The following is a 25239-nucleotide window of genomic DNA, read 5'->3' on the forward strand; positions in this document are numbered from 1 at the left end:
AGTATTTTATTATACAAATGGGAATAAATCCATTTTGATCCATCAGACTTTCCCTCATACCCTTCGTGCAAACACTTGTTTACGACTCAACAGCCCTAACTGCGTGTCTCCAGAAAGTTGTGAGGCAAATGGTATTTTGACCCCATTTTGACCATATGCTCCATCTGGTTAAAAGCTGAAGCCAAGATTTTTTTCTGCAGGCCAGATACTTGTTACTTGGGGAACTGAGGGAATAATTAACACAGCTTTCTATAAAGCCAGCTTGTGACTGTTCATATTCATTGGAATGTATATTCACCCCTTTATTCTTCTGAGTAGTATTAATATGAAACAGCAAGGAGTGTGAGCGTGGATGCCGAAAACCAGGAAGAGTTCAAAGACAGCTTACAGAGGATCTGCGGTCCAGAAAACAAGAGCAACGATGAGAGATCAAGCGAGCTCAGAGAAGAGGCTGTAAATCAATTTGATTGTGGACCATCGCCATCTACAGAGTGAGGTGTCGGGTAAAAGAGGGGTCTTCAGTCCTAACAGCCGCAGCGCAGCTCTACCGGCACTTCTCCGGCCTCAGACCCGCCTCCCCTCACGCCGCGCCGGGCACGCCCCACAGGAGAGCTCCCGGCTTCCGCCGGGCCTCCGGGCAGGGCCTTCCCGCGCCCTCCCGCGGCGGTTACAGCCCGCGACCCGGCCGAGGCGGGAAAGCGGCCGGCGGCGGCGCGGTGAGTCTCCGGCAGGTGCGTGTGCGGAGGGGCCGGGCCGGGCCGGGCCGGGCCGCCTTGGGGCGGGCGCTGGGCCCGGCCCGGCCTGGGCGGGGTGAGGGAGCTCCGGCTGTTGACGGCGGGCTCCGAGGCCTGGGCCCGGCGGCGGGCCCGACACCGCCCGCCGCGCTGGGCAAGGCCGGTCGGGCCCGACCGGCCTTGCCCAGCGCGGCGGGGGGTGCCGGGGCCGCCCCGGGGGCGCTGCGAGGCCGCTCCCTTTCCTCGCTGCAGGCCCGGCCCGGCGCTGCTGCTCCGAGGCCTGACTCCCTTTAAAAACATGAGCATATTCGTTACCGTACTGTGTAAAAATAATGTACTTGTAGAGTCTGCTTAGTGCCACATTGACCGTTTTTGCACAGAAAGATTTCACCAGCTGAAGTAAATGCTTCCCGTGTATCTAATAGAAAAAGCTGTGAGGGGTCTTGCACTGCCTTCATGGCTATCGGTGCTGTTTATTGCTGTGTAACAGGCCTGCATGAGGAAAAGACCCTTCCTAGTACTATAAAAACTATTTTATGTACGTCGTGGATCGAAGATATTGCAAAGGCTATGTGATAAACATTGAGGAAAAGGTAACATCCCCATCTTCTGAATACAGTTCAGACCAGGGGGAAGGAGGCGTGTGATCAGCTGGTTAAATAAGGTGTACAAATGCACTTTGAATAAGGTTGCACTGCAATTTCCTAGCTCCCATGTCGCTTTTGTTCTGCAGAGAGCATCCTCTGGCATTTTTGTGCATAACTAAGTAAACAGATTATGGAATCGGTAATAGATGCTGTAGAGATTTTGGGAGAAGAGTGATTTCACAGTTAAATGCTGGAAGAGCAGCTGCTGTACAGATGTGTCACAAAAGTGGTGTGGTTTGGACCCTATAAGGAGGAGAAATACCCAGTCTATGGAAATGTGCTGCAAACCTGTTTTGAAAAATGGAGGCTTTTCTAAATAAGGTTGCCATGTCAGAAACTAGGCTACTGTGGCACGAGCGGGAGCGCCTTTGCACTCTACTGGTTCAAATCTGTGTCTGACTCAGATTTTCACAGCCTCTACAGTCAGCAGTGATTTGCTGGTTTCCTGGAAGCATCTTTTTATAGAAGAGACTTTTGCTTTTGTTCCTCTGATACATCATCAGAAGTGTTTTGTCTCACTTGCCATTAGCAAGCTACTGTCACATACAGCAAATAACCAAAGCTGTGCGGGAAATTGTCCTCTCTCCTCAGATCCTTCTTTGTTTATATAGGGCCTGAAGGCTTTGTTCTAGTGTTTGGAAAATGTCCACCATGATAGATAATAAATAAATAAATAAATACATCAGCTATTTATCTTCACCTGCATTTACCCTCATATCTCTGCAGACCATCACCTGTTAAGGCTTTGATCCAGTGTTCTGTTTTCTTACTATAACTGTTTAACAGTGTCTGGTAATGCAATGCAAAGTACACACAAATAGTGTCTCTGTAACAGGGATATACTGTACAGATTAATCCTGAATGGCTAAATGTAGGACAAGCCTTTCCTCTGGTTGAAAACAGAAGAAGGGGACCTTCTCGCTGAAGAGAGGGGCTCATCGCATGTGCATTGAATCAGTCCCAATTTAATCGCCTTGAGCAGCACCTTAGCTGTTACTGAGCCTGTCTCATGACTGATTGCCAAATGTGGTGGTGATTTCCTCCACATGGTTTTGCTGCAGAGCTCACGTTCTTTGTGCAAAGCGTGAATACTAAGGCCTTTCTTTGAGTAGCTTGGTCTGAAATCTGGAGGAAATAATCTCTCTTCCTCTAAGTCAAAGATTTCTCATAGGACTTCACACGGTCCTCCTTTGTAAAACTGGATGTGGAGCAGGTCCTTTCTCTGAGCCTGAGCCTAGGGCTGGCTTCTCAGGAGGAGGTGTGAGAACCCTCTGCTTCCATGCTCCTGCAGGGAGCAACTCCAGGATCCTTTTGCAGGTAAATCTTTGTGTCTTTGCTGCTTATGCTTTTCTTCCTAGTCGTTAAGTTACTGGTGCTTCAACAGGAACTCTTAAGTGGAACTCTCTTTGTGGATGTTTTTCAGATGTTTGAGCATTTGAGTCATAAGTTTTCCTTTTTGTCAGTGCATTAATGAAGGCTTTGGTGAAACATCTTTGGTCATTGAGTCAAACTGCCATGCCTGAACTAAATTGTTTCTGATGCAATATTAAGATTGAGGAAGGAATGTATTTTCTAGGGTTGTTTTATAAGATGGGTACCTAAGACTTAAGTGTAACTAGTTCTGTATCCCCTTATATAGTTCTTTCAATGTGCTTTACAAATCAGGAGTGTTCTCGCTGCTGTCATATAAGTGAAAAAAAAATAAGACTTATAGCTCTTGGATGATTAGCCCAATATACCCAACGTACATTTGCTACAGATAATGTAGATATAAAGAAAAAAAACCTGAACTGCAGATGATTTTGAATCCTTATGTCCATTTCCTGATCAGTGTTTGTGGCCTCTCTAAACACTGCCTTGCTTAACTAAATGCTGGCTTGGTTAACTCAAATCTCAGAAGGCTGAGCTAGCTAACATCCATTGTCAGTATTATATTAACTTGTTTGCTTTCATTTAATATGCAAGTTTGGCACTCAGTTAAAAATAGCAGCTAGAATTTTGGGCGGGGGGGGGGAACAGAACAAAACAAAATGGTTTAAGAGAGTCAGCCAAAACGGAGCATAATTTTGCTGTGAAGGCTTTTTGGGTTTTTCATGATTTGTCATCGCTCTCCCTCATTGTTATCTTCCTTGTTCTTTACAGAAGGATGAGTAAGTTTTCATTCCAAAAAGCTCAAGATGTCCAGTAGGCAGTAGGAGCAAGGAGTGGAATTGCAAGGACGCCTTGCAGGAAATGACATCCCCAGCATTCAGTAAGGTGAATAAACCCATTCATTTTGCCGTACTTTTGAGGTATTAGTAGGATTGCACATAGTGTCAAAGTCTGTCTGTGGAGAGATTGACTTAATATTTATAGTATATTAGCTCCTGCCTGCACTCTTCTTTCAAGAAGGCTTTTCTTTGCTTGCTTCTCACACTGTTGTCCAGGAAGCTATACATTATTAGCTTACTTCTGGTTACTAATAGGTTAGACTAGACAGGAAAGTTGGATGGAAATCCTTCTTGCTGAGAACTCGTTGAAGGACCTGGCTTAAAATGAAGTGTCTGGGTAAGAGGTTATGGAACAAATAGACAACAGGCAGGAACAAGTTGCCGAACCAGATGAAGCCCCCAGCGACAGTGCTGCTAACGATGGTCACTCCCTTCTCACTGAAAAGTAATACCTGTGGACTGGAGAGCAGCAAACATGTCACTACTTTTTAAAGAGAGTTCTAGGGGAAATCTGTGGGCTGCGGACCAGGAAGTTTGACCATTACCAACTGAATTAGTAGAAAATATAGCAAGGTAGAATTATTGGACACCTGCATGAATATTATATGGTGGGGAAGAGCCAATGTGGCTTTTGTAATGGAAAGTCATGCCTTAAAAAATGTTGGTATTCTCTGAGGGTCTAAATAAGCATGTTGAGAGGTCTGGCTTACAGTCTGTACTCAGATTGCAGGAAGCTTTTAAACAGGAGCCCTCACCTGAGCAGCCCCTGACATAACAAGGGAGTTCCCTGTCATAAATAAACAGTTGGTGCAAAGAGAGGAAAGAGGATGTGAGTAAATGGGCAGCCCTCGTGGTGGCTGGAGGTCGCCATTGGAGTGCTGCAGGGATGTTTTGGATATGACCTGGAAAAACAATGTTGCCAGCTGGCTTTACATTATTTGAGGTGGTAAAGAAGAGGGCTGATGGTGATGAATTGCAAATGTAAACTGATTCATGTGGGTGGGGAGCAGTCCCAATTTCACACACAAAATGAGTGAGTTTTTGGAGCCGTAATGACTAATTCTGTGAAGCTTTCTTCATCAGTAAAGTCTCAGTTTGGATAGTTTTTACACAGGCTCAGGAAGACTGCATAAGCTCAGAGTTACTAAGCACACAGAAACTGTGCCTGGAGTTCGGAAGGTTCTGGCCTAGAGACATGGAGGATGTGTGGAGAAGCACTGTGTGCTTATTCTGTTCTTCCCTAGGTTCCTGCTTTTGACCTGTGCTGGAGAGCAGGATACAGGCAAACGTGTCCTTTGGTCTGACTCAGTATTGACAGTTCATGTATTCCCACATAAAATCTGTACAACTGGGAATTTGTATGAGGAATTGTCTCACCAGAAGTGGCAACGTGTTCTTATGTACGCTTCTTCATCGTGCTTTCAGAAAGATATATCTGCATGAGGAAAACTTTGCAGCTGCAGGTATCTGGACCTGTGAGCCAAAAAGACATGCAAATTACTGGTGGGATTTTTTTTTTTACCTCCTTTTAGTGAAAGCTCATTAAATACATGAGGAAATACCTGCAAATGCAGTCTTATAATAAGGATTAAAGAAGCCTGTGTAGACTCAGTTGTGCCTTGACTACAGGGTGTATCTGCCGCTGAGCTGTATTTTACGCGGATTTTCAGTGTCTTCCTGATTCTGGCTTGCAGGGTCCCTGAACGCTTGCCTGAGACTAGCCCAGCAGCCCTGAACACTTCAGGCACTTGTGAAGACTTAACTCAGCTCTTGATCTTCCTTTTCTGACTTCCATACTTTTTTTTGTGCATGTGTACACACATGTGCTTAACAACTTGTAGCTAGTTTGGTTACAACAGGATTAGTAAAAAGTGATTAAACCCACAACTGATTCTTGCGGCACAGAAGTAGAGTTTGTTTACTATACAAGCAAGAAAATCTAGGTAGAAATGAAGAGTTGCAGAATTTGCCTGTAACATGAAGAGATGGTGTCTTTTACTTCCCAAATACACAGGGCTTGGGTACTTGATATGCACTGTCTTCTGCAGTGTGCTTTTTCATAGGCAAGAAGGGATTTGTATATACAAGCAACATCCTTTATAGAAAGTGTAGATAGACTTTGAGGCATAGAGTTTTATGTTTCATATCTTGGTATGAACAAGCAGGGAGACAAAAGGTAGATTGGGGTTTTTCTGGATTTCTGAGGTGGTATTGCAGTCCCCTCATTCTGCGTTTTTGCTTTTAAAGCATCACGTTTTTGTATGTGACCCATTTCTCATGACTATAAGGCAGTATCCTACTGCTATTTCTAATGAGAGTTGAAAGTGCTGAGATCCGTCTAGGATCAGCCCATAGCAATGAAATTACAAGTGCCCTAAGGCTGCCAGTATAACATTTACATAAGCGCACTTGCAGCTTTTAAGAATTACTTAATTGAAAGGCAATAGGTGCCAGGCAACTCGGATCCTGTTTCTGATGTCGCATTCCATAAGAGCACAAATTACCAAATGAGTTAATGCTCCACTCAAACTGGCCATGTTTTCAGCGTGTCTTTATGTATGGCTGATGAACTGGAAGTTCCAGTTAATACTGTCAGAGAAGTCTGGAGGTACTGTCTTCAGTGTGAAGCGTTCCCTTGACCGAGTCTTTTAGAGGGTCAGTCTGATACGGGGAAGTGTTCCTCCTCCATCCCTTCCTTCCTGCAACCCTTTTTCCTATTTGCACCCTTCCTCCTAGACAGGACTCTCATTTGCGAAGGCCACCAGGCAATTTTGTCTGAGGCGGGTTGGTGACTCCTGACAAAATTTTTAAGAATTCCCACCAGGTGAAAGCCACAGTTCAGAGCAGAATACCTGGCATGGAGCTGGCCGTTCTGTGGCAAGTCTCTGGCATCACTGAATTATTGCAATAAAGAATTAGATGTTTAGAAAAAAAAAAATCCCATCTCCCTGCCAGTCATGCCAATGTGATTTATTTATTTTTTTTTTTAGCTGCCTATTTTTATATGTTTGTGTCTGGATTCTTCTGAAGTGAAATGTAACACTGTTGGGGAATTGGCACTGGTCATCCAGAGTGTAGCAATGCTGAATTTGTTTCTGTGTAGTTCAAGGAAACTATTGCTGGCGGCTCTTTCTTTGCGAGAAACATCAGAGCAAGATAAAGATTGTTTTTGATGGTGAAGGTTTTTGTAGTCATTTTTAAAAGCTGATGATCTGGTGAAAAATGAGTGGCAAACAGCTACTTAATTATGTATATACTTCCCTTACAGGTTCAGCTGAATATAGGATTTTTCTCCATTTCTAATTAGGTATGATGTTGAACTTATGCTTTTTTGCCTTATTATCTACATGTGGTTGAATTTCAGAACTGATAAGGCATCTTCTAAAACCTGGTGTCTTTGCATTCTCTTGTAAAAGTCCTTTTTTGAGGCTGACACTTTTCCAAATTTAGTCCCAATGGGGGAATTTAAAAAGTTTGGTTTCAGCTTTTTGTGTATTCAGTATAGGAAGAGTGCATTCCCCACTTCATAGCCTTTTGTATAAAAAAGGCTGAAGAGCATCTCCAGCAATGCCCCAGCTGGGAGATGGTCTTTTGCTAGACCAAAAGAAAACTGCAGATTGTTCTTGAGTTTGAGCTAATGATGCACTGCTGGTATCATGATCTCCAGCTCCAAAATCTCTTAGCCTATTTCAAAGTGCTTTATACAGTGAATAAATAAGTTTGTTCCTGTTCAACAGGTATAAGGACTGCGGCACAGAAAAAGAAACTAACTTTTTGAAGCTTGCATAGTAAATTGGTGGCAAACCTAGAAGAACAATCTCAGGTTACGTAGTTGCCTGTATGAATACATACTGTTGACTGGAACAGACTGCTCTTCATCGTTCTGGTAGGTTGAATTCAAAGCTTATTTTGTGGAGGTTCTAACACAAACGTTTCTACAGCATGATAAACAAGTTTGTCACTGTGACTGTAAACAGGGCATCTCCCAGCTCAAATGTTCTGTGTCCTGTGGAGTTTTAGATTCTAATTTGGTTACGTTACTGGTTAAAATGATTGATACATGACTTCTGTGGACTTTCTGAGTCAGCACAATTTTTGAGGTGGTTGTTTCCTATCTTCTTCTGTCTGCTTAACAGTTTACGTTAGTTCTAGGTAAAAAGTATGTAGTACTGGTTCATCTTTGTTTTCAATTTCTGAATTTCCTAACCTAACAGTTAGCAAACTTATTTTTAGTGCTGAGTGGAGCAGAGTTGCTTTTTATCTGTAATCCTTAAAAGATGAATACTCAAACTCCAGTTTTCTACTTGCTTATCAGTAGAGCCCAGTATTTGCCTAGCCTGATGTAGACACAGCTAAATCTGTCACCTGCTTCTGTAGTTTGCCTAGGTTGTCCAATGAGTTGCAGCTTTCAGATGCATTGTTGTGGAGAGATGTGTAAAAATTAAGAGTTTGTGGAAATGAGTTACTTTTAAATAAGCTTTATATTCCTAATTATGTTTATATCAATTTTCTAGAACTATGCCAAGAAAAAGAAAGCTGTTGGCTCAATTAAGTGCTCTCCAAAGCAACTCCAGCTTCCCTCCTTTTGATGCCTTGGAGAACCTGAACGCTATGCCTGACGGGAATTCTTCTCCAAAAAGCAGCAAATACTTTGCAATAGAGAAAAAAAATTCTTCCCAGCTAGAAGCAGATTTTTTCAACCAGCCCTGTATTAGTCTGGCCAAGTCCTTTCTGGGACAGGTAAGACATGAACGCTGAGATTACTGTACTGGAGCGTGTGCTAGCTAATAACTTAGCGTAAAAGGATGAAATCCTTTTTTTGCCATTTGACTCCAGGGCTTTGCTATTTTAGGAATACAGCTCTCATTCCTTCTCTTGTTAAGTTCAGTGGAATTTAAAGACTAGTAGCCAAATCTATTTTGGATGAAGTCAGAGGAGTAATTTTTCAGTGGAGTTTAAAGACTAGTAGCCAAATCTGTTCTGGATGAAGTCAGAGGAGTAATTTTTCAGGTTTAGTTTACTGTCCCATTTCAGAATTAGTTTTTGTGGAGTTTTTCTCCCTTTTTTCTGGTTCACTGAAATGTACTTTGCTGTTTGTGGTTTGAAGGTTTTTTCAGGCTCATTATTTTCCTTTCAGGTATTCCTTTATTTGGTTTTGGCTCTTGCTTAGCCCAGTGGAAAGTAATGCTCTGCAGTCAGCAACATCTCCTTCTCTGCCTCCATTTTACTACCTTGTGATGCTAATAGCATGGCAGGCCCTTGGCCTTCCTTGACCAGTATCCACTGTCATAGTGTGCTTGAGTATTTCATTCTTATCTGCAAGTTCAGCAGACTGCTTGGTACATTCTTTCATGCTGCCCTGTATGCTTTGGAAGTTTTATCTCATACTACCTGCTTTTATTTTTGCTGTTCTGAGTAACTCAATATTGTCAGTACACATGGTGGGCTCTCTAACGATCACCTTTCTGAAGTTATTAACACAAATATGCAAGGCAGCACAGGCCCTACTGTGGAGACATTTAGGACTCCACAGTCCCACAGTTAAACTCTCTTCACTCTGAAAAATGCTATTCCTAGCTTTTGTTTCTGAGTTTTCAAGCCATTACTTCTTCATGAAAGGACCTTCTCCCTTATCCCATTGCAGAAACTTTGAGGAATCTTTGGATCTTGTTGAAAGCCTTTGGAAATCAGAGTGGGGGAGATTAAACGTGTCTCTTCTGCTTAGAGAGTCCTTCAAAAAACTCTCCTGCTGTCTCCATGGGAGGGAGTTCCTCCAGTGTTTTCCCTATAAAAGGTTCCAGTCTGAGACCTCCTAAACGCAATTGCAAAATGTGTTTTTAGTTTCACTGCTATGGTCTTATCTTCTCCGAGTCTTTTTTATACCTTTATTGTCTGTAGGGTGAACAGACTCTCTGGGTTCTCATTGGTTTAGATAACTTCAGGAATTTGTTCCACAAACTGTTGGCTTTGGCCTGTCTTGCTGTGTCTAGCTTTTTTTTTTTTATTTTCTAAGGATATTGTCTTGCTTGTAATTGACGCCTTTGCTCTGCTTCTTAACCCTGCTGGGTTTTTCTTGGTCTATCTTAACCTCTCTCTGATATGTCATGTGTGTTTGCTATCTTTAGAGACATCCTGCTAGAGGCTTGCCTTTCCAGCTTTAACCTTTGGCTGCCTCTTTTGAGTTCTTCCTAACAAGCTTCCTCACTTTATGTAGTTTCCCCTTTTTGCTGGTAAGCAGAACTCTGACAGATTATTTTTGGACCTTAATGCTTGTGGAAGGCCACTGAACTTTATACTTCACGGTCACGATACAAAGTTGTTCTTCGGGGATAAGTCTTTGGAAAAGACTTTGCATTTTTCTCTGGATCAGTTTGAGAGTTTAGTCTTTTCTTTTGAGATCCCCGGTTACTTACTCTGCAAAGTATTTGATGGTGTCTAAAAAAAACATAGCCTGTGTCCTGTCCTACTGTGATATTTACTTGGCCTATATGAGGATACCTGAAGCCTCCCAGTACTGATGCATTTTTTTGTCTTAATGACTCCAACATCCTTATGCATTCAGTTACCCCAGGCAGATGATATTTTAGTCCTTATTCCATACTTTTCCTATTTAGGCGTAGAATTACAAGCCAAGCGATTTCTATGTTAATTTTAGATTTTCTTTAAAGTGTAACTCCCATGACCCAGTCTATTCTCTCATTTTCTTAGAATTATAACTATAATGGTAATTTAGTGTTTCATTCATTATCTTCATTCTACCAAATTTTGGAGGTGCCTGGTATATTAATATTGCTTACCTTAAACACGATACTTGAGTTCTTAGAAGCAAAAAAATACCGCAAAACATACACACAATAAATGGCCTCTCAAAATGAACTGTCATAACACCAATATTACGTCCTCAGTGAGAAATAAAAACCTCTATAAAATAGTTTACTGTGAGGTATTGTGAATGATCACCATTTTTAAACTGTTTAACTGTGAATATTTGCTGTGTCTGAAGAGTCAGGGAAATGCCTGCATGCTTTTAAAATCATAACCTAACCATTGCATTTCATCATATTGAAAGAGAAATGTGGCCACGTGCGTGTGCTTTTGGGGTGTTCACAGGCAGTTGCTAAACACCAGTGCTTTTCTGAAGGCACTGCATTTTTCATAAAAATAATAAGCTGATTGTTCTCAACAATTTCAGAAGTGCCATAGCGAAACCTTGATATACCGGAGTTGCAACATTTGAAACCGACTTCTGGAGCATCCGTACTGGGTCAGGTCAATAACTGCATTAGCAATCCAGCACAGACATCTGTTAGGAATTAAGCTTTGTTTCTTGAAGGTCATTTTTGAATGGCTGGTTTTCAAATGTGGAAGCACTGAATATAGTATAATTAAACCAATAGCTGTTGCCTAAATGAGACTATACTGCAGTATTTCTTAAACATACATTAAGTAAAACAAAAAGTTTAGAAATCAGGTCAAACCACAAAAAACTTTGTATGAAATTTAGTGATTGTTTTATTTTTAAAGATAATCTTTTCACTGTCATGGTTTTTTTTTTTCCCCTGCATCTGCTTGTTTTCTATAAGGAGGTACCAGCAGCAGGGAACACACTGTAATAACAAAGCTCTGTTGTTGTCTGCCTGAAGCCAATTCCCAGCTCTCCTGCATTGCCCCTCTCTGCGGTGCAGAAAATACAGAAATAGCATTGATACTCACTCTGGTCATGATTATCTCTATGGTTAGGGACTAGGACTTGTTTGAAACATCTCTGTGGAGAGAGACTATCTAATCATAGTAGTTATTTAATCGTGCCACTGTCGTATTTCTTCTGATCTAAAGAATATCTAAAGCATTCATGATGCTTCAAAGTTGATACGGGTGGTGCTTTTTGCCTTAAACCTGGTGGATTGGGGTGGAGAATACAGAAAATAACCACGAAAGCAACTCTGTGGGCTTTATTGTATATAGGATCATATATTGGTTCTTTATGATACTGCCACATCTAGACACTCCAGGCATTTTGTGGGGTGAACGACAGATAGGAACTTCTTGTACTGGGCTGTGGCCTGGACAGTAGAAGCTGAAAAAGTTCACGTTAGCCTACCGGCTGGACTGCTAGCTGGAGAGGAGAGTATGTAGTACCATCAGGTCCTTTTTTCTGACGACTTTGTTTCCGCAGCTCTTGCGCTCTGGTTATTTTGTAGAGGGTTGCTAACTGATGCACTCCGACCTCTCTTTCAGATTTTAGTTCGCAAACTTCCTGATGGCAGAGAACTCTGGGGGAGGATTGTTGAAACAGAAGCTTATCTGGGTGGGGAAGATGAAGCTTCCCACTCGAAAGGTGGGAAGCAAACTCAACGAAACGCGGCAATGTTCATGAAACCAGGAACTCTGTACGTGTATCAGATCTACGGGATTTATTTCTGCGTGAATGTTTCCAGCCAAGGTAAGCTGAGGCTGAAATAGTTTTAATGCCTATAGCATGGGGCTGATATTTCAAGCTACGCTTGCCATGTTGCGGTCACTTGTGAGCTCCCTATAGGCTCTGTGAAGTCAATGACTTGCTGTCACAGTCTTTCCTTGGGACCTGGGTTTTGCCATTGTGAGCAGTATGTAACCGTGGGCCGACAGCTTATTAACTTTCAACGTTACAAGCAAGGCCCATCTCCAGCTGCACAGTGACCAGCCCGGTGGGGTTTTGGTCCCAGCCGTGAGCCATACGAGCTGTTCGGGCGCAGAAATAAGGACTAAGGGCTGGAGGAGAATCTTGACAGGATGGAGCTTTCAGTTTTGATGACCTGGGCTGCTGCCTTATTCATGTGATTCAGTGAACTTTGTTCCTCGAAAGTGGTGACGTAGAAGTAAACTTGCAGTCTAATGACAGCCTAAATCTTGGTATCTGTTGTCATGACAAGAAACTCTTCTGTCTCCTACCTTTATCTTCAGAAGCTGTAAATGTTGGGGAAAACAAAAAGGTCTGAGATGTCCTAAGCTTAAGCAAGGAGTCAGTGTAGGAGCATTTTAGCCACTTCACTGTATCTTAAAACAAACAAACCCCCCCCCCCAAATCAAAATACCCAGACTGTTACAGAATCTTCAATCTTCTTTTATTATTCTCAAGATAATATAATCAACCTCTAATCAAATTATTCTGGAATTTACCGAGACTCTCCTTCCACAGCTCCTCTTAATATGCAAGTGTTACTTCTAAAGCTTGTTTTTTTTAATTCCCTGTAAGAATGACACTGTCTGCCTTGCAATAAAGCTATTGGTTAATTAGACACCTTGAAATGGCAGCAGGTATTTCTTAGATAAATACTAATTTTGTTAGAAAAAAATCTCGAAAATAAATAATTTCTTTTCTTTTTCGCCATTTCAAAGATACAGCTTAAAAAAAAAAAGCCACCACTTGTGTATTGGTAAGTGGAAAGCAAATGTTGTAACAGTGACCATTAATCCTCAGGTTTTGGCCTTTGGACAGGCGCCAAGCAGAAAAACAGTGCCAGGTTATACTGTGGGGGAAGAGCCCGTCTTTCTAATGGAGGTCTGGAGTCTGGTGGATGAACACATGTGAATTTCATTATGTTGTCTCTGCCAAATCTGCTCAGATAATGAAAGCAGAATGGTTCTTTATTCAGGATGGGATTCTTAGTGTTTGAAATATTAGGAATAATAATTTTTATTAAAAAAAGATGCTTAGCCTGTGAATTCTAGAAAGATTTCTTTGACATTTATAATTTGGGAAATTTTCCCTTTTATACCTGTGTTTAGTTTTGTAGAAAATCAGTTAAAGAATTCACTGTTGTGATGGATTTAGTTGGATTTTTTGTTCGTGTTCTCCATTAGCCTGTCACACATGCAGCTATGCTGACACCAAGCACAGCTGTCGCTACCTGCTTTGTCAGGAACGCACTGAAGTAAATAGCATGGCTGTGCATGTTGTGTATCGCAGATGCATCTGCGTAAGTACGATTTACTCCTGCAGTATATTTGCCCATGTGCAGATGTGTTGAAAGAAAGAATTTGAGGATGAATCATACCAGAGATGGAGAAGAAGCCTGTCCTGTCGTTTAGTCTGAGGGAAGGATTGAGGAGGTCATCTTTCGTGGTGGCACTTGTGCACCTGGGTAGAAGGCAAAAGCATTTCATTTTCTGGATAGGGGACTGATCTTGGAAACTTTGTTTTGAATCTGGCTGTGGCTGTGCATAAAACACAAGGAAACACTGGCAAAAAAAAAAAAAAAAAAGTCTGTTGTGGCATAGCTTGGTCCCTCTTAGTAGCACAGACCACACTCTGCTTAGAGCATGAAATTCGGATGTAATCAGTTCCATCATCTTTGTGCAGGGAATTTGACGCAAAATATCCAAGTGCTTCAGGGTCTGCCTGGGAATGCTGTGAAAACCTGAGTGGCTGACCAGGAGACTATAAAAGGAATATGAACATATTTCTGAAGGTGTCGCTTGGAAAGACTGAACACAAATTCCTGAGAGAACACTAAATGCTTTGCTTTTTCGAGGGGCACATCTCCAGTGATGTCCCAGAGCTGCATCACTCTTTTCTTGGATTTTGGCAGTGCAGAGCTGCAGAGCACCAGGAGTTAAACAGTGGAGAGCATGGGGTGATTGCATCTATTCCCATATATCATCTTCTGCCTCCTGTGATCTCCCGGGATCTTTCATATACCCTCCTCAGCTGTCTTCCAAGCTGAAGGTTTCTAGTCTACTTAGTTATTCCTTCCTTAGGCTCTTGCTCCAAAGCTAGTCCATAACTTTGATCATCCTGGTTGCCTGTCCCTGAATCTGTTCCAGTTTTGTTGTATCTTTCTGTAAGTAGAGGGGAGGAGCAGAACAAGTCTAGACATGCACACAAATTTCAGGACAGCAGAGCAACTTGCTTTATATGAGTAGTTGGGGTTTGCATCTGGGAATACTGTATGGCATTGCTGCAGCAAACTGGAGCAGTGGAGAAGGGGAAAGGTCTTTGGGGGTTCCCTGGTGTCTTCAAACACACACAAATCGACCCCGTCTTAAGCCATTTCAATTTTGACCTGGACACATGTTAGCAAAGTTCATACTGAATGACATGAGAATTAGGGGAAAACCCGAGGTTGATTTCAGGAGAAATCAGTTCCAGAGATTTTCCAAATGACTCTTGAAAGATGTTTCTGTTTGGCCATTGGGTGGTTTGCATCAAAATACTCATGCAGTCATACACTGATTTTTAACAAAACATTTGTTTCTGGAGACTGTTGGAACAAGCACATAGATTTAACTGAGAGCTAGCGTGGGTTTAGGTGCTCTATTAAAGTTAGCACAAACTAATAATCACAAATGAATTCTTAGCTGGCTTAGATTAAACTATCTAGTTTTGTAGTGTAGGCAAGTCCTTGTGCTGCTTAAATTACAAGATCCTTGTGGGAGGAAGGCAAGCAGTTCAGAAAACCAGTATATTCTCTTAAGTACTGGCAGTGACTGCTGTCCTGCTGCTTCTCAGACTCTTGAACTGAGTGACCATAGAGCTGATTTGGAGCCGCTAGCTTAATGAGAGCAGCCGTCCTTTTACTGGAGAGGGATCAGAGTGCTGCACTGTCCCTGTGTGGCCCGTTTTTTGGCACAGGCACTGCACAGGGCTGTCCCAGGCACACATGCTCTTGGGACCAGGCAAGCAGCATGAATTGGACTGTTGCAGCAGACTTTGTTTTAAAAAGTAGTTTAACACTGACTTGAATCATGCTGGGGCCTTCTTGGTCCTTAATCAGCTCAGGATCTGAGGCCTATACAAGATGTGCAAAGCTTTATGTGCTGCTCCTACTTGCTCCCTTCTGCTTAGCTTGTCAAGAATGGGGTATTTGGCTCATGAGACTCTGGCTCTTTAGAGCTCTCTCGACACATAACCTTGTAGCATCGTCTATTTTGATACCAGATAGAATAAACCTTCTTCTCTGTTTTCTGTATTTGGCTTATGCTAAACTTCAGGCTCAGCGCTATCACTCGGGGATAGAGAAAGGTGTGTCACCAGCAGAGGTGCTTGGTAGAGCAGCTACAAAAGCCTTGAGAGCCACCAGCACTGTAGTGTCCTCAGCAGTACGTCCCCAGCCCAGCCTGATGCCGCAACAGATGTCGGAAGCACTTCAGCTGTAGCCTGTTGTTTTGCCACTTTGCTGGGGCAAGAAGTTGTGACTGTTAGTGTGTTCAGTTGAGTTCACTTGACCGTATCTTTGTGTTCATAAAACCATAATAAGTTGAAGGGTGGGCTCAAATATTTTTTTGTCACTGAGGAAGGGGAAATCTTTGTGCTCATCACTGAGATAAAGCTGCATCGTGTGGGATTTTACTGTGAGAGGTCTTCCCATCACTGGGTCAAACAGTGCTACTGCCTGAAGCCGTGGCGGGCATCACTACATTGGTTTTTTGGAGAAATCATAGATGAGAGAGGAAGAAGAGTTTATAGAAAAAATATAACCAATGTCTTTCAGTGGGCATGAATCCTGAGCAGCAAAATAATCTTAGTACAAAGAGCTTTCCCTAAGGTTAAGAGGGATGTTGGGCTTCCCTCACTTCAGGAAGAGGCTAAATGCCAATCAAGCTTCTCTTTGACTTTGCTGTGATTTGTTTCTCTGGAATTTGCCAAGCTGTGTGTATTGCTGCCAGATCTGAAAGAATAGCTTGTAAAATCGACACCCCAGTGATGCTCTACCCAGGCCCGGGTCACACTGCGTGAACTTCCCTCTAACTTTTGGATCCTAGACTAGGACTTTGAAGGAAGTGTTTTGGGAGCAGTGAGTCAGACGGGTGGAGAGAGAAAGTTTTCTTCTCTCCAGCGGCTAAGAGCGGTTTCCAAGAATGAGAGCTGGAGCCATTCCAGGGAAGGAGCAGCAAGCTGCGCAGTGGGGGTGTGGGACTTCCCTATCACTTTCTGATTTCTAGCTGCTCAGGGAAAGAATTGGTCCCTGCGTCGTCGTTAGATCGCAGCTTTTAGCTTCGAATGCCACTCGTTACATGGAGTGACTCTTAGGCATGGGAGGAGGCATCTCTGGACTAGCACTGCTGCTGGTGGCATGTCAGCGGCCGCATCCGTGTCAGGCAGATGCTGAAGCCACATAACCCCTGAGAGCAAACTGCTGCAGACTGCGAAGAGGGAGGAAGGCAGGCTGAAGCACTCTGGCAGGCAGGAGATGAGCCAGAAGGATTCAGCTACTCTTTGGTAGTTAAAATAAAACTTCTGATGTGCAAGTATGCTCAGGAGGACCCGAACATCAGCCCAGGGGTGTGGGGACAGGTGGGGGCAGAGAAGGCAGTAGCTCGTCATGGCATCCCTGCACTCTTATCCTGCCTGCTCTCTCCACCTCTTCCCAAAGCTCTTGTGGTGTTGCTCTCACATTCAGGGGCTGCTGGCTCGGAGCAGAGAGCGTGGTCTGTGTTGCACACGGCTAGAAAGAGTGTGAAAACTTTCTTGTAGAAGTGCAGAAAGAGCAGCCAGAGACAGAAATGCCAGGTACCCCCTGCCGCGGCTCTGCCGATGCTCTGGGAGCACCTGCAGTTGTCTCTCTTCACGTGAACTCCCAAGGACTTGGTTCAATTAAAGCGTAACCACGGTTTCCACTTGCATTTGTCCTGGATGAAGGCAAGTACTAGTGTAATTAGGGATTGCTCAGAATCTCACAGTTGTTCCTGGTGGGTGAGGCAGCATCCCGATGCGAAGGATGTTTCTTTGTGCATGGATGAAAAGCAGAATTAGGACATGGAACATGTTCTTAAAAATCTAAAATGACCTTTGAGCTCTAAATCACTGTAGCACAGAGAAGCAGCTTTTGGCTGCCAGATTAGCATCAATCCCCTTCGTTAGAGAAGGGAGTGCCTGGGAACAGATTGCTGACAGCTGTTGGAAGTAAGTCTGTTGACTTCACCGAGCTGTACTGAGGGCAGCGGGGGCTCTGAGCAGGTTCAGGGCAAGAGGCACACCTCACAAAAGCCAGAAATCAGGTCCTCAGTTGATAGGCTCAGATGGGAGCCCAGGAGGGTAATTTAGTGTGGGATTTATACAAAATATGAGAGGGATTCTATTTTTGGAAATCGCAGGTCCTTAGGGATATGTCAGTGCCTACAAAAAAAGCCTTTGCCAGGAGGGAGCATGGCTCCAGATGTTTGAGGCTGGAGAGGGAGAGGGGATTCTTGTGGAGCGGCATCACCGAGCACGAAGATGCTGGCGGGGAGGAATGCTGTGGGCGGCCCCAGCACAAGGGGTGCTGTGTGGGGCAGCACACAGACTGCTTTACTAGGCTCTCTCCTCACCCACTCAAGGTCATGAGAAGACCTTCCTTGCTGTCCAGTGGAAAGTATCAAGGAACTGTTTATGTCCCACTTAGGCTGGAGATCCTCATCACAGGGGAACGTCTGTGCTCAGAGCTGCATCTTTGCTTCACTGTCACCAAAATCAGGGAGGGCAGCTGATCACAACAGCTGTGGGGAGCTGGAGTTTCCTAAGGCTCCTGACAGGGTGGCAAATCACATTTGAGAAGAGAATCTGTCAGTTTTCTTCACTTCTTGTCACAGAAAGGTCTCTGATGGAGGGATGCTCCCGGGGCCGTGCATCCCACAGCCAGAGACGGTGCAGCCCCGTCCTGCCCCAGGTCCCTGTCTTGCGAGAGCTTCCCTGGCACAAGGGTTCGGACTGCTCTCCCTTGTAGCTATGCCGTTACCCAAAGCCATGGTCATCCCACCTGCTGTTACACCTCCAAGAGGGTGTTTGAATTGGTAACACCTGCAGCCAGGGCTCCCTCAGCAGCAGCACAGACAGCAGCTGCTCCCGGTGCCTGCAGCTCCTTCCCAGGTTTCTTTGTCCAGCCTAACTCTGCAAGCTGCCTCTTTCTGCCAGTGGCATCTGGACTCATTCCTCCTCCGTTAGCTGGAGTTCTTATAATCAGAGTTTATTATAAATCCACTGGGTTTGGGAGCAGCTTTGGATAGCTATGCCAAAACTGAACCATATGTGTATTTATTCCTGAACATTGTGCTGACATAAGAAAAACCTCTTGCCCTCTGGTGAGCCTTGGAGCAGCAGCTAGACTTAGTAACATCAAGAAGTGGGGTTGGGGAAGAGCAAGTCAGCACTGATGCATAAAGGACACATAGCTGTGGGACACTGGACATTCAGAAGAGGGAAGGGAGCGCACTGACCACGGGTTAGCGGCTCACTCCAGAGGCTTTGGCATTTGAAGCGAAGCAGCCCGAGAGGAGGACAGACCCTGTGGTTGGGCGCAGCAGGCAATCCCCTGCTCCATCAGGCTAAGCTGAGCCACAGGCTCAGAGCTGAAGTGCTCCTGCTGGTGGTGGGGCTGAAAGCTGAGACGTTCTTGATGAACAGCCCTGTACTAACATGTGGTTCTTGTTCTGCACAGGGGAAGGGGCTGCAGTATTACTTCGCTCTTTGGAACCTCTTCAGGGTTTAGATGCGATGAGAGAGCTGCGCAGCGCTTCAAGGAAAGGACCCACAAAGCTGCTGAAGGACTGGCAGCTGTGTAATGGACCCTCCAAGCTCTGCCAAGCATTTGGGATTGATAAAGCTTTTGACCAAAGGGACTTGACTCAAGATGCAGCCATCTGGATGGTGCCTGGACATGACCTACCAGGGGAGCAGGACGTGGTAGCCACAACAAGGATTGGTGTTGGCAACAGGGGAGAGTGGGCACAGAAACCTCTCAGGTTTTATTTACGAGGAAACAAATTTGTGAGTGTTGTAGACAAGAAAACGGAGAGAGAGATGGCAGCAATGGGACACTTCTCTTGCAGCTGACAAGTCTTGCAAGTGTGCCACCGGCCAGGACTTGAGCTGTGCTCTGTATGACAGCTTCAAGCTATGTCATGGCAGCAGCTAGGGCAGACAGAGTGGCTTGGAGGTTTTTAACAATAAATGTACTTTATCATAATGAATGGGGCAAGGTGGAGTTTTATTTGTGGGGCAGACTGGCGTGGGTCTCCCAGCCAGAACTGAGGTTGGTTTTGGACGATGAAGGCCACTGTCTCCCTTGCCAGTGGATCCAGGCTTAATTAAGGTGGGTGAGTGGTGAAGGTTCACAGCTCTGACCTGCTGTGCTGCTCCCATTGCTGCTGGCCCCCAGTAGAGGCCATCGCTTGGTTGCCGCAGGGGAATAGTCAAAAGACTGGATGGCAGCAGGGCTGACTGAAAGGATGAGAGCTGGGAGAAGAGGAGGTAAAGGACGGATCTCACTGTTGTCTACAACTACCTAGTGGGAGGGTGTAGAGAAGACAGAGCCAGGCTTTTGTCAGACAGGATGAGAGGCAATGGGCACAAGCTGGAAAACAGGAAATTCTCAGTAGCTGTATGGAAAAAATTTTTACCACGAGGGTGGTCAAACACTGGCACAGGGGCCCAGAGAGGCTGTGGGACATTCAAACCTCCACTGGACAAGCTCCTGAGTGACCTGACCTAACACATTTTCTTTGAGCAGAGGTTTTGACAAAAGACCTCCAGAGACCCCTTCCAACCTATACCAGTCTATAACATCCAGCTTAGAGAACAAGAATTTTTTTGTTTGTTTTCCCAGCTGCTTTTCGGACCAGTTCAGAACTTACCAGGGTGTGAACCCCAACACAGAGAAAGCACTGACGCTGAGCTTTCTGTGATGCTGCAGCCTGCCATGAGGTACAGGGGGAAAAACCCCATAGGATTTAGGGCAGAACCCGCAGAACTGCAGCCACGCTGGCAGTTTGAAGGGTGACAGGGACACACACCCCCACCCCCCTCCCCTCACCTTAGGATTCATATGCAAGAAAAAAGCTCAAGTTCTTCAAAACCCTCGTCCCCATCACATGAAAAAAATCTTGTTTGGCCCCTTGTTATGCTGATCTCAGTAGCTCACCTTGAGATGCAGTTGATGAGGGCTGGTTGGGACTGGGGCCCTTCAGCAATGTTGATCTGATTTTTAGGTCGGATATTGCTTTTGCTCTTCTACAACATCCCTGCTTGCGGCTGCAGGGGAAGACTCACTGAAGGGACCGTGAGTAAGTAGGTGTCATCGGGTATCTGGTGCACTGTGGACACTGGGCTCTCCCGGCGTGACTGTGCCTTGCTGGTGGTAGGTAAGTTATATAAAGCTCACAGTTTCACCCAATTTGTGTGTGGGCAAGTGAAGCTGCTCTGTGAGAGCCTGCAACTCTGGGAAAAACTCCAGCTTGTGTGTGTGGCATAAGGGACGGTCTTAAGGAGGAGCCTGACAGTCTTTTAACAACATACACCCCTGGAATCCACCGCCATGGAGGTAAAGGTCTCCCCCCGCCCCGCTTCCCTGGGTATGCAGCACAGAGCAGTGAGCAGCTGTGGGGAACAGTGGCCTCACGCAGGCTGGGGGTGAGCTGGCATAAGCTCCTGCCGACCCCAGAAACAGGGCTGTCGCCTCTTGTTCTAGCCCCGGCACGGCTGGAGGAGCAGTCCTGAACCAGATCAGGAAACGCAGCCATGTAAAGACCTGTATCTTGTTTTTCAGCTGGATAGCTTTAACCCAGTCTGGTTCCCTGCAGCCACAGCCACGCTTGCAGGGAGGGGAATGGAAGAACAAAACAAGCCCTGGGGGACAAGTCTGAGTGCCCTTAGCACCAGCCTCTGGCTGTGGGGAACTAGTATGTCCATGCACTAGCAGCTTGGCCAGCTAATTTCAGTCCTGCTCAACAACCAAGCTCCCCACCCCCAGTCAAAAACTGGAAACCCTGAAAACCCACAAACAGGGCTGCTTGGTGACAGCCGTGCTCCAATGGACACTTAGTAATAAGGATACTGGGGAAACAATAAGCTGTAACAGCGAGCGAGTCATTCTTACTCATGAAACTGTTTACTTGTGATACTTTGCCTTTCTACCTATGTCCTCACTGCTGCCAGATAATGATGATCAAACAGAATTCCTCGGGGCCCAGGGACATTTCCCTAAAAGCCAGGCCAACTCCACTCTGCCCTTGAGCAGAGCCCATGCGCGCTCTGCCGTAGGGACAGGCTGCTCACAAACGGTGCTCGCGGCTGAATGACCCAGCAGTCATGTTGGAGAGCGGAGAAAGCAGTTCTGGTGCACCAGCGTCCACCCAAAGGTGACTGTCAGTAACACTGCAGTGGAAATCTTCTTGGCCCACTCTCGGAAGCCCTGGGGAGAAAGCAGGGTCAGGGAAGGGCTGTGCGCTGGCAGTTCCCGTGCTGTGAACATGGTGCGGCAGGAATCCAGGCTGAGCAAGCGCACGCTGTCCTGCAGCAGGCCCCAGAGCCCTCGCACAGACTGTCCTCGGCTGTCACCACAGGAAGCAGATGGGAAATTGAGGCACGGAGGGGGAGAAACTGCTCTATGTCACATGGCAAGAAGGAATTGAAATGGCCTCCTTTAGTTTTTAGACATCTTGTAGACTATCAGTATGGAGAGTGTAGCAGGTTCCCTTCCTTTGCCAGTAGGGTCACTTTAAGAGAGACTGAAAAACTGAAATCACGGGGTCCTCGTGGCTGGTCACCACCAGCACGCTGCGGAATTTGTCAAACAGCATCAGGAGCTGGGAGCGACGCATGTTCTCGTTGTACATGATCTCCTCCAAATGGTGTCGGCCTCGGAAATAGTGCAGCAGCCTGCGGGGAAGGAGAGCAAGGGAGGCACGTGGGCCAAAAGCAAGTGCACGCAGCTAGAACCGATACTGCCACCCTCAAGGTTTCCTCTCCCCTAGGATGCAAATCAGAAGGTGTTCGGGTTGTGTCCCTCATTTACATGAAAAGTGAAGTGAATTAAATCGGTTCTTACCTTAGGCAGAAAGGTAAGGTTCTTACCTTAGCACAGAAATCCCCTGGAAAAGCAGGGGACTCCCCCTCCTCGGGGCTTTGCAGAGGTCCTCCTTGTATCAAAAGGTTTCCTAGCCTGGGGCCTTTCCTGAGATGACTGTCAATTTTCAACACAGTTTTAACTCCAGAAAGCAAGGAACCACAAGTGCCAACAAGCCTTGAGCAGTCAGGAAGTGGCAGATTTACTTCTGCCCTCTCTTACCTGGGTCTACACTGCCCTCCGTCACAGCTCTGCATCACAGGCCTGCGTACCTGCACTTGCTTTTCGCATATTTTCCCTCACAGCAGCCCAAGGGGCTTGGTAACTACAGGTCGTGTGCTCTTGAGGTTTGGTCAGCTTGGGGCAGGAGGAGCAGTCACAACAGGGAGATGGAAACTTTGGTGACAAGGCACCACAGAGAAGCTCTGGGAGTTATAAAGCCCCCAAAGAGCTCTAAAACTCTGAAGTCTAAGCTAAAACCACACTGACTTCTTAAATTCCCAGCTCTCTTTAAATAGAGGTGGCACAGATAGATACCCCTTTGTTGGGCACCGTTATGCTACAGACATCAGATAACCTCGGCCCTGCAGTCAATCACAGCCAGGTCTAAGACAAACCGCTGCAGCCTCTTCACTGCAGCAAGTAAGTCCCCAGTTGCTGAGGACCTGCTCCCCAGAGACCCTTCAGAGCCGTAACACCAAGCCAGCCCTCCAGACAAAGCTAGAGTTTGCTGCTCAGTCTCTTAATTGTCTTAACAACCTCCCAAACGGAGGAACCATACTGCACGTGTCGCTCAAATACTCCTACCCGTCAAGGCCCAAACGCGTACGCCAGAATCACTTCCCCAGCTATGCAGACAGATGTGCGTCCGCATGTGTTACACATCACGTTCTGCTCTGCGCTTCAGCAGCTTTTGCTCGTGCTGCCATACCCATCTGCAGCTTAGGAATACGCTGGCCTGCTGCTTCATGCCAACTGACAGTAAAAATGAATGGAGATGACAAGATCTGTTTTCCAATTCATTCATACAGTCCTCATGCAGGAACAGCCCTCGAAAGACACCAAATATCCCTTAAAGCATTCCTGCCTATTTTCACGTGACAGTAGGGTGAGGCCTCTCATGCTTTCCCTGAAGGACTGACGTTTGCCTGGCTGTCTTCCGCTGCTCAGGCTAGGCACTCCTGTCACCCATTACCCTTCATGGGTGACTGGAAAGGAGTCACTGTGCAACAAGCCACCCTCCCTCTACACTGCACAGAGTAGGTTTTACCTCCAGTACGCTGCCATTTGTGTTTCTCTGCTCTCCAACTCGCCACGTCCCTCCTCTCATTCCCCAAACAGCTGTATGTAAGCTCAGAGCCGGGAACCTCACTGCCTCATCCCTGCAGGCGGCCCAGGGCTGTGCAGCCCCCAGCACACTGCGAACTCCCTTATGCTTTGATGTTCATCTGCCTGCTCTCAAGTTGGCACCATTATGTAGAACATAATTGCTATGTCTCCGTACCTGCAGTACAAACGAACAACAGACAGACAAGCTCCCGTCGTATTTACCTTTCCACTATCTGGGCTGTGCATTTGCCTTTTGCAGTATCTCCCACTGGGTATTTCAAGCAGGCTAACTGGCTTCCTTCCCTGGGCCGATGGCAACCAGTGCGCTGAGAAGTGGCCGTTAGCAGGGACAGGGTGGGTTTGTGTGTGCATGTGTCAAAACCAGACTGTTCCCTGAGGTATTAACAGTATTTTTTGTATCTTGTAACTCGTATCACTGTTCAAAAAGTGATTGTGAAGATTTTAAAAGCTATGTATTCCGTCCCTTCTGTAAAGCTGCTCACTGTGGTTGCCCATGCTCTCACCTCCTGGCACAGCTGTCTTCGTGCAATTAGACCTGGCTTTCAACTGCAACGCAGACTAAGCAGGAGTTTTCCAATAAATAAATTCATCCTATATTCAGAAAGAGTCTGGATATGTAACCAGTCAAGATGAAATACTTTCCACTCCAGTAAAAGCTAGAGAGGATATTAAAGAACATCACAAAAATGCCGGCTGGAAGACACCTCCAAAGTCTAGTCCAGCATCCTGCTCCAGCAGGATTACTGCCAATGCTGTAGCTCTTTCTAGCCAAGCTCTGAAACCCTCCAAGGACGGAGGTCCCCCCACATGCCTGGGTAATCTGTCCTGGGCTGCACCCCCCTCCTGGGGAAGAAGTTTTTTCAAAACTCCAACTAGAATCTACAAAGCTGTAACTTGAGGCTCACAGCTCCAGCAAAGATGGGCACTACCTTTGCCTTTTGGAGCAGTTAACATCTGTAGGACCCAAACGGGCCATAAGACGCACTTCTTGGGGCAGTAACACTGCATTTGAGTCCCTCTGAAACTGCACAGCTCTGTCTGTTGGCAGATGTGCGCTTCCAGATCCAGATGCGGCGATGGAAGATTATTGCTTTCCATTGCTCATCACTGTTCTCCCCTCTTCAAGTTATAAGAGCTACCCCTCTAACAGCAGTGTAGTGTTCTTAAACACTGAAAAAAAAAGGATCATCTCAGACTAGTCATTCAAATAAAATTAGCTTATTTCTGGCCAAGGAGACACCCCTTCCACCAGCACTGCTTGAAGATGGAGCAGAACTGTCCACAGCTTAGTGCCACCAATGAGCATTCCTCAGTGGAGTAAACGACCTCCATCTCCCAATCTAAGAGCAAGAAAAGAGAATCTTGAAAGTGATTCCACACCCATGGCTTGGGAGAGAAGCCATCAGTGAAGCCTCAAACTGTCTTTAAAAGTACTGCTTAATGTGCAATGAGGAACACTGTGTACATTACTGGAGATCTAGCTCAAAAAGAACTTGTC

General features: G+C 45.5%; 2 protein-coding genes across 11 annotated transcripts in view; one reads left to right on the forward strand and one right to left on the reverse strand.

Annotated features, from left to right (window-relative positions):
* The first annotated feature begins 646 nt into the window (after positions 1 to 646).
* On the forward strand, positions 647 to 19514 carry MPG (N-methylpurine DNA glycosylase). 5 transcript variants are annotated; one of them, XM_076351202.1, is made up of 8 exons: positions 647 to 716; positions 2553 to 2698; positions 3524 to 3637; positions 6860 to 6898; positions 7329 to 7477; positions 8106 to 8331; positions 11830 to 12034; positions 18987 to 19514. In XM_076351202.1, the coding sequence occupies exons 6-8, from the start codon at positions 8110 to 8112 to the stop codon at positions 19379 to 19381; spliced, it is 822 nt and encodes a 273-aa protein (XP_076207317.1). In that variant the 5' UTR covers positions 647 to 716; positions 2553 to 2698; positions 3524 to 3637; positions 6860 to 6898; positions 7329 to 7477; positions 8106 to 8109; the 3' UTR covers positions 19382 to 19514. The 5 variants fall into 5 exon arrangements, with proteins under 5 accessions (XP_076207317.1, XP_076207313.1, XP_076207312.1 ...); XM_076351198.1 differs by lacking the exon at positions 6860 to 6898 and having other exon boundaries at positions 647 to 731; XM_076351197.1 differs by lacking the exon at positions 6860 to 6898.
* Positions 19515 to 21400: 1886 nt separating this feature from the next.
* Positions 21401 to 25239, reverse strand: part of NPRL3 (NPR3 like, GATOR1 complex subunit) — a 46092-nt gene continuing 42253 nt past the window's right edge. For all 6 annotated transcript variants that reach the window (XM_076351192.1, XM_076351191.1, XM_076351194.1 and 3 more), the window contains one exon: positions 21401 to 22204. In XM_076351192.1, the coding sequence (XP_076207307.1) occupies positions 22039 to 22204 (166 nt within the window). In that variant the 3' untranslated portion in view covers positions 21401 to 22038. The remainder of the gene's footprint in view (positions 22205 to 25239) is intronic.

The sequence above is a fragment of the Aptenodytes patagonicus genome, chromosome 13 (assembly GCF_965638725.1).
Source record: "Aptenodytes patagonicus chromosome 13, bAptPat1.pri.cur, whole genome shotgun sequence".
In the NCBI taxonomy this organism is placed as follows: domain Eukaryota; kingdom Metazoa; phylum Chordata; class Aves; order Sphenisciformes; family Spheniscidae; genus Aptenodytes; species Aptenodytes patagonicus.

Excerpts from the sequence above, each read along its gene's own strand:
- MPG (XM_076351198.1), top strand. The coding sequence starts at position 8,110 with ATGCCAAGAAAAAGAAAGCTGTTGGCTCAATTAAGTGCTCTCCAAAGC. Across the intron at positions 8,332-11,829 it reads CCAAGTCCTTTCTGGGACAG|ATTTTAGTTCGCAAACTTCC; the intron begins GTAAGACATGAA and ends CCTCTCTTTCAG. Across the intron at positions 12,035-18,986 it reads CGTGAATGTTTCCAGCCAAG|GGGAAGGGGCTGCAGTATTA; the intron begins GTAAGCTGAGGC and ends TGTTCTGCACAG.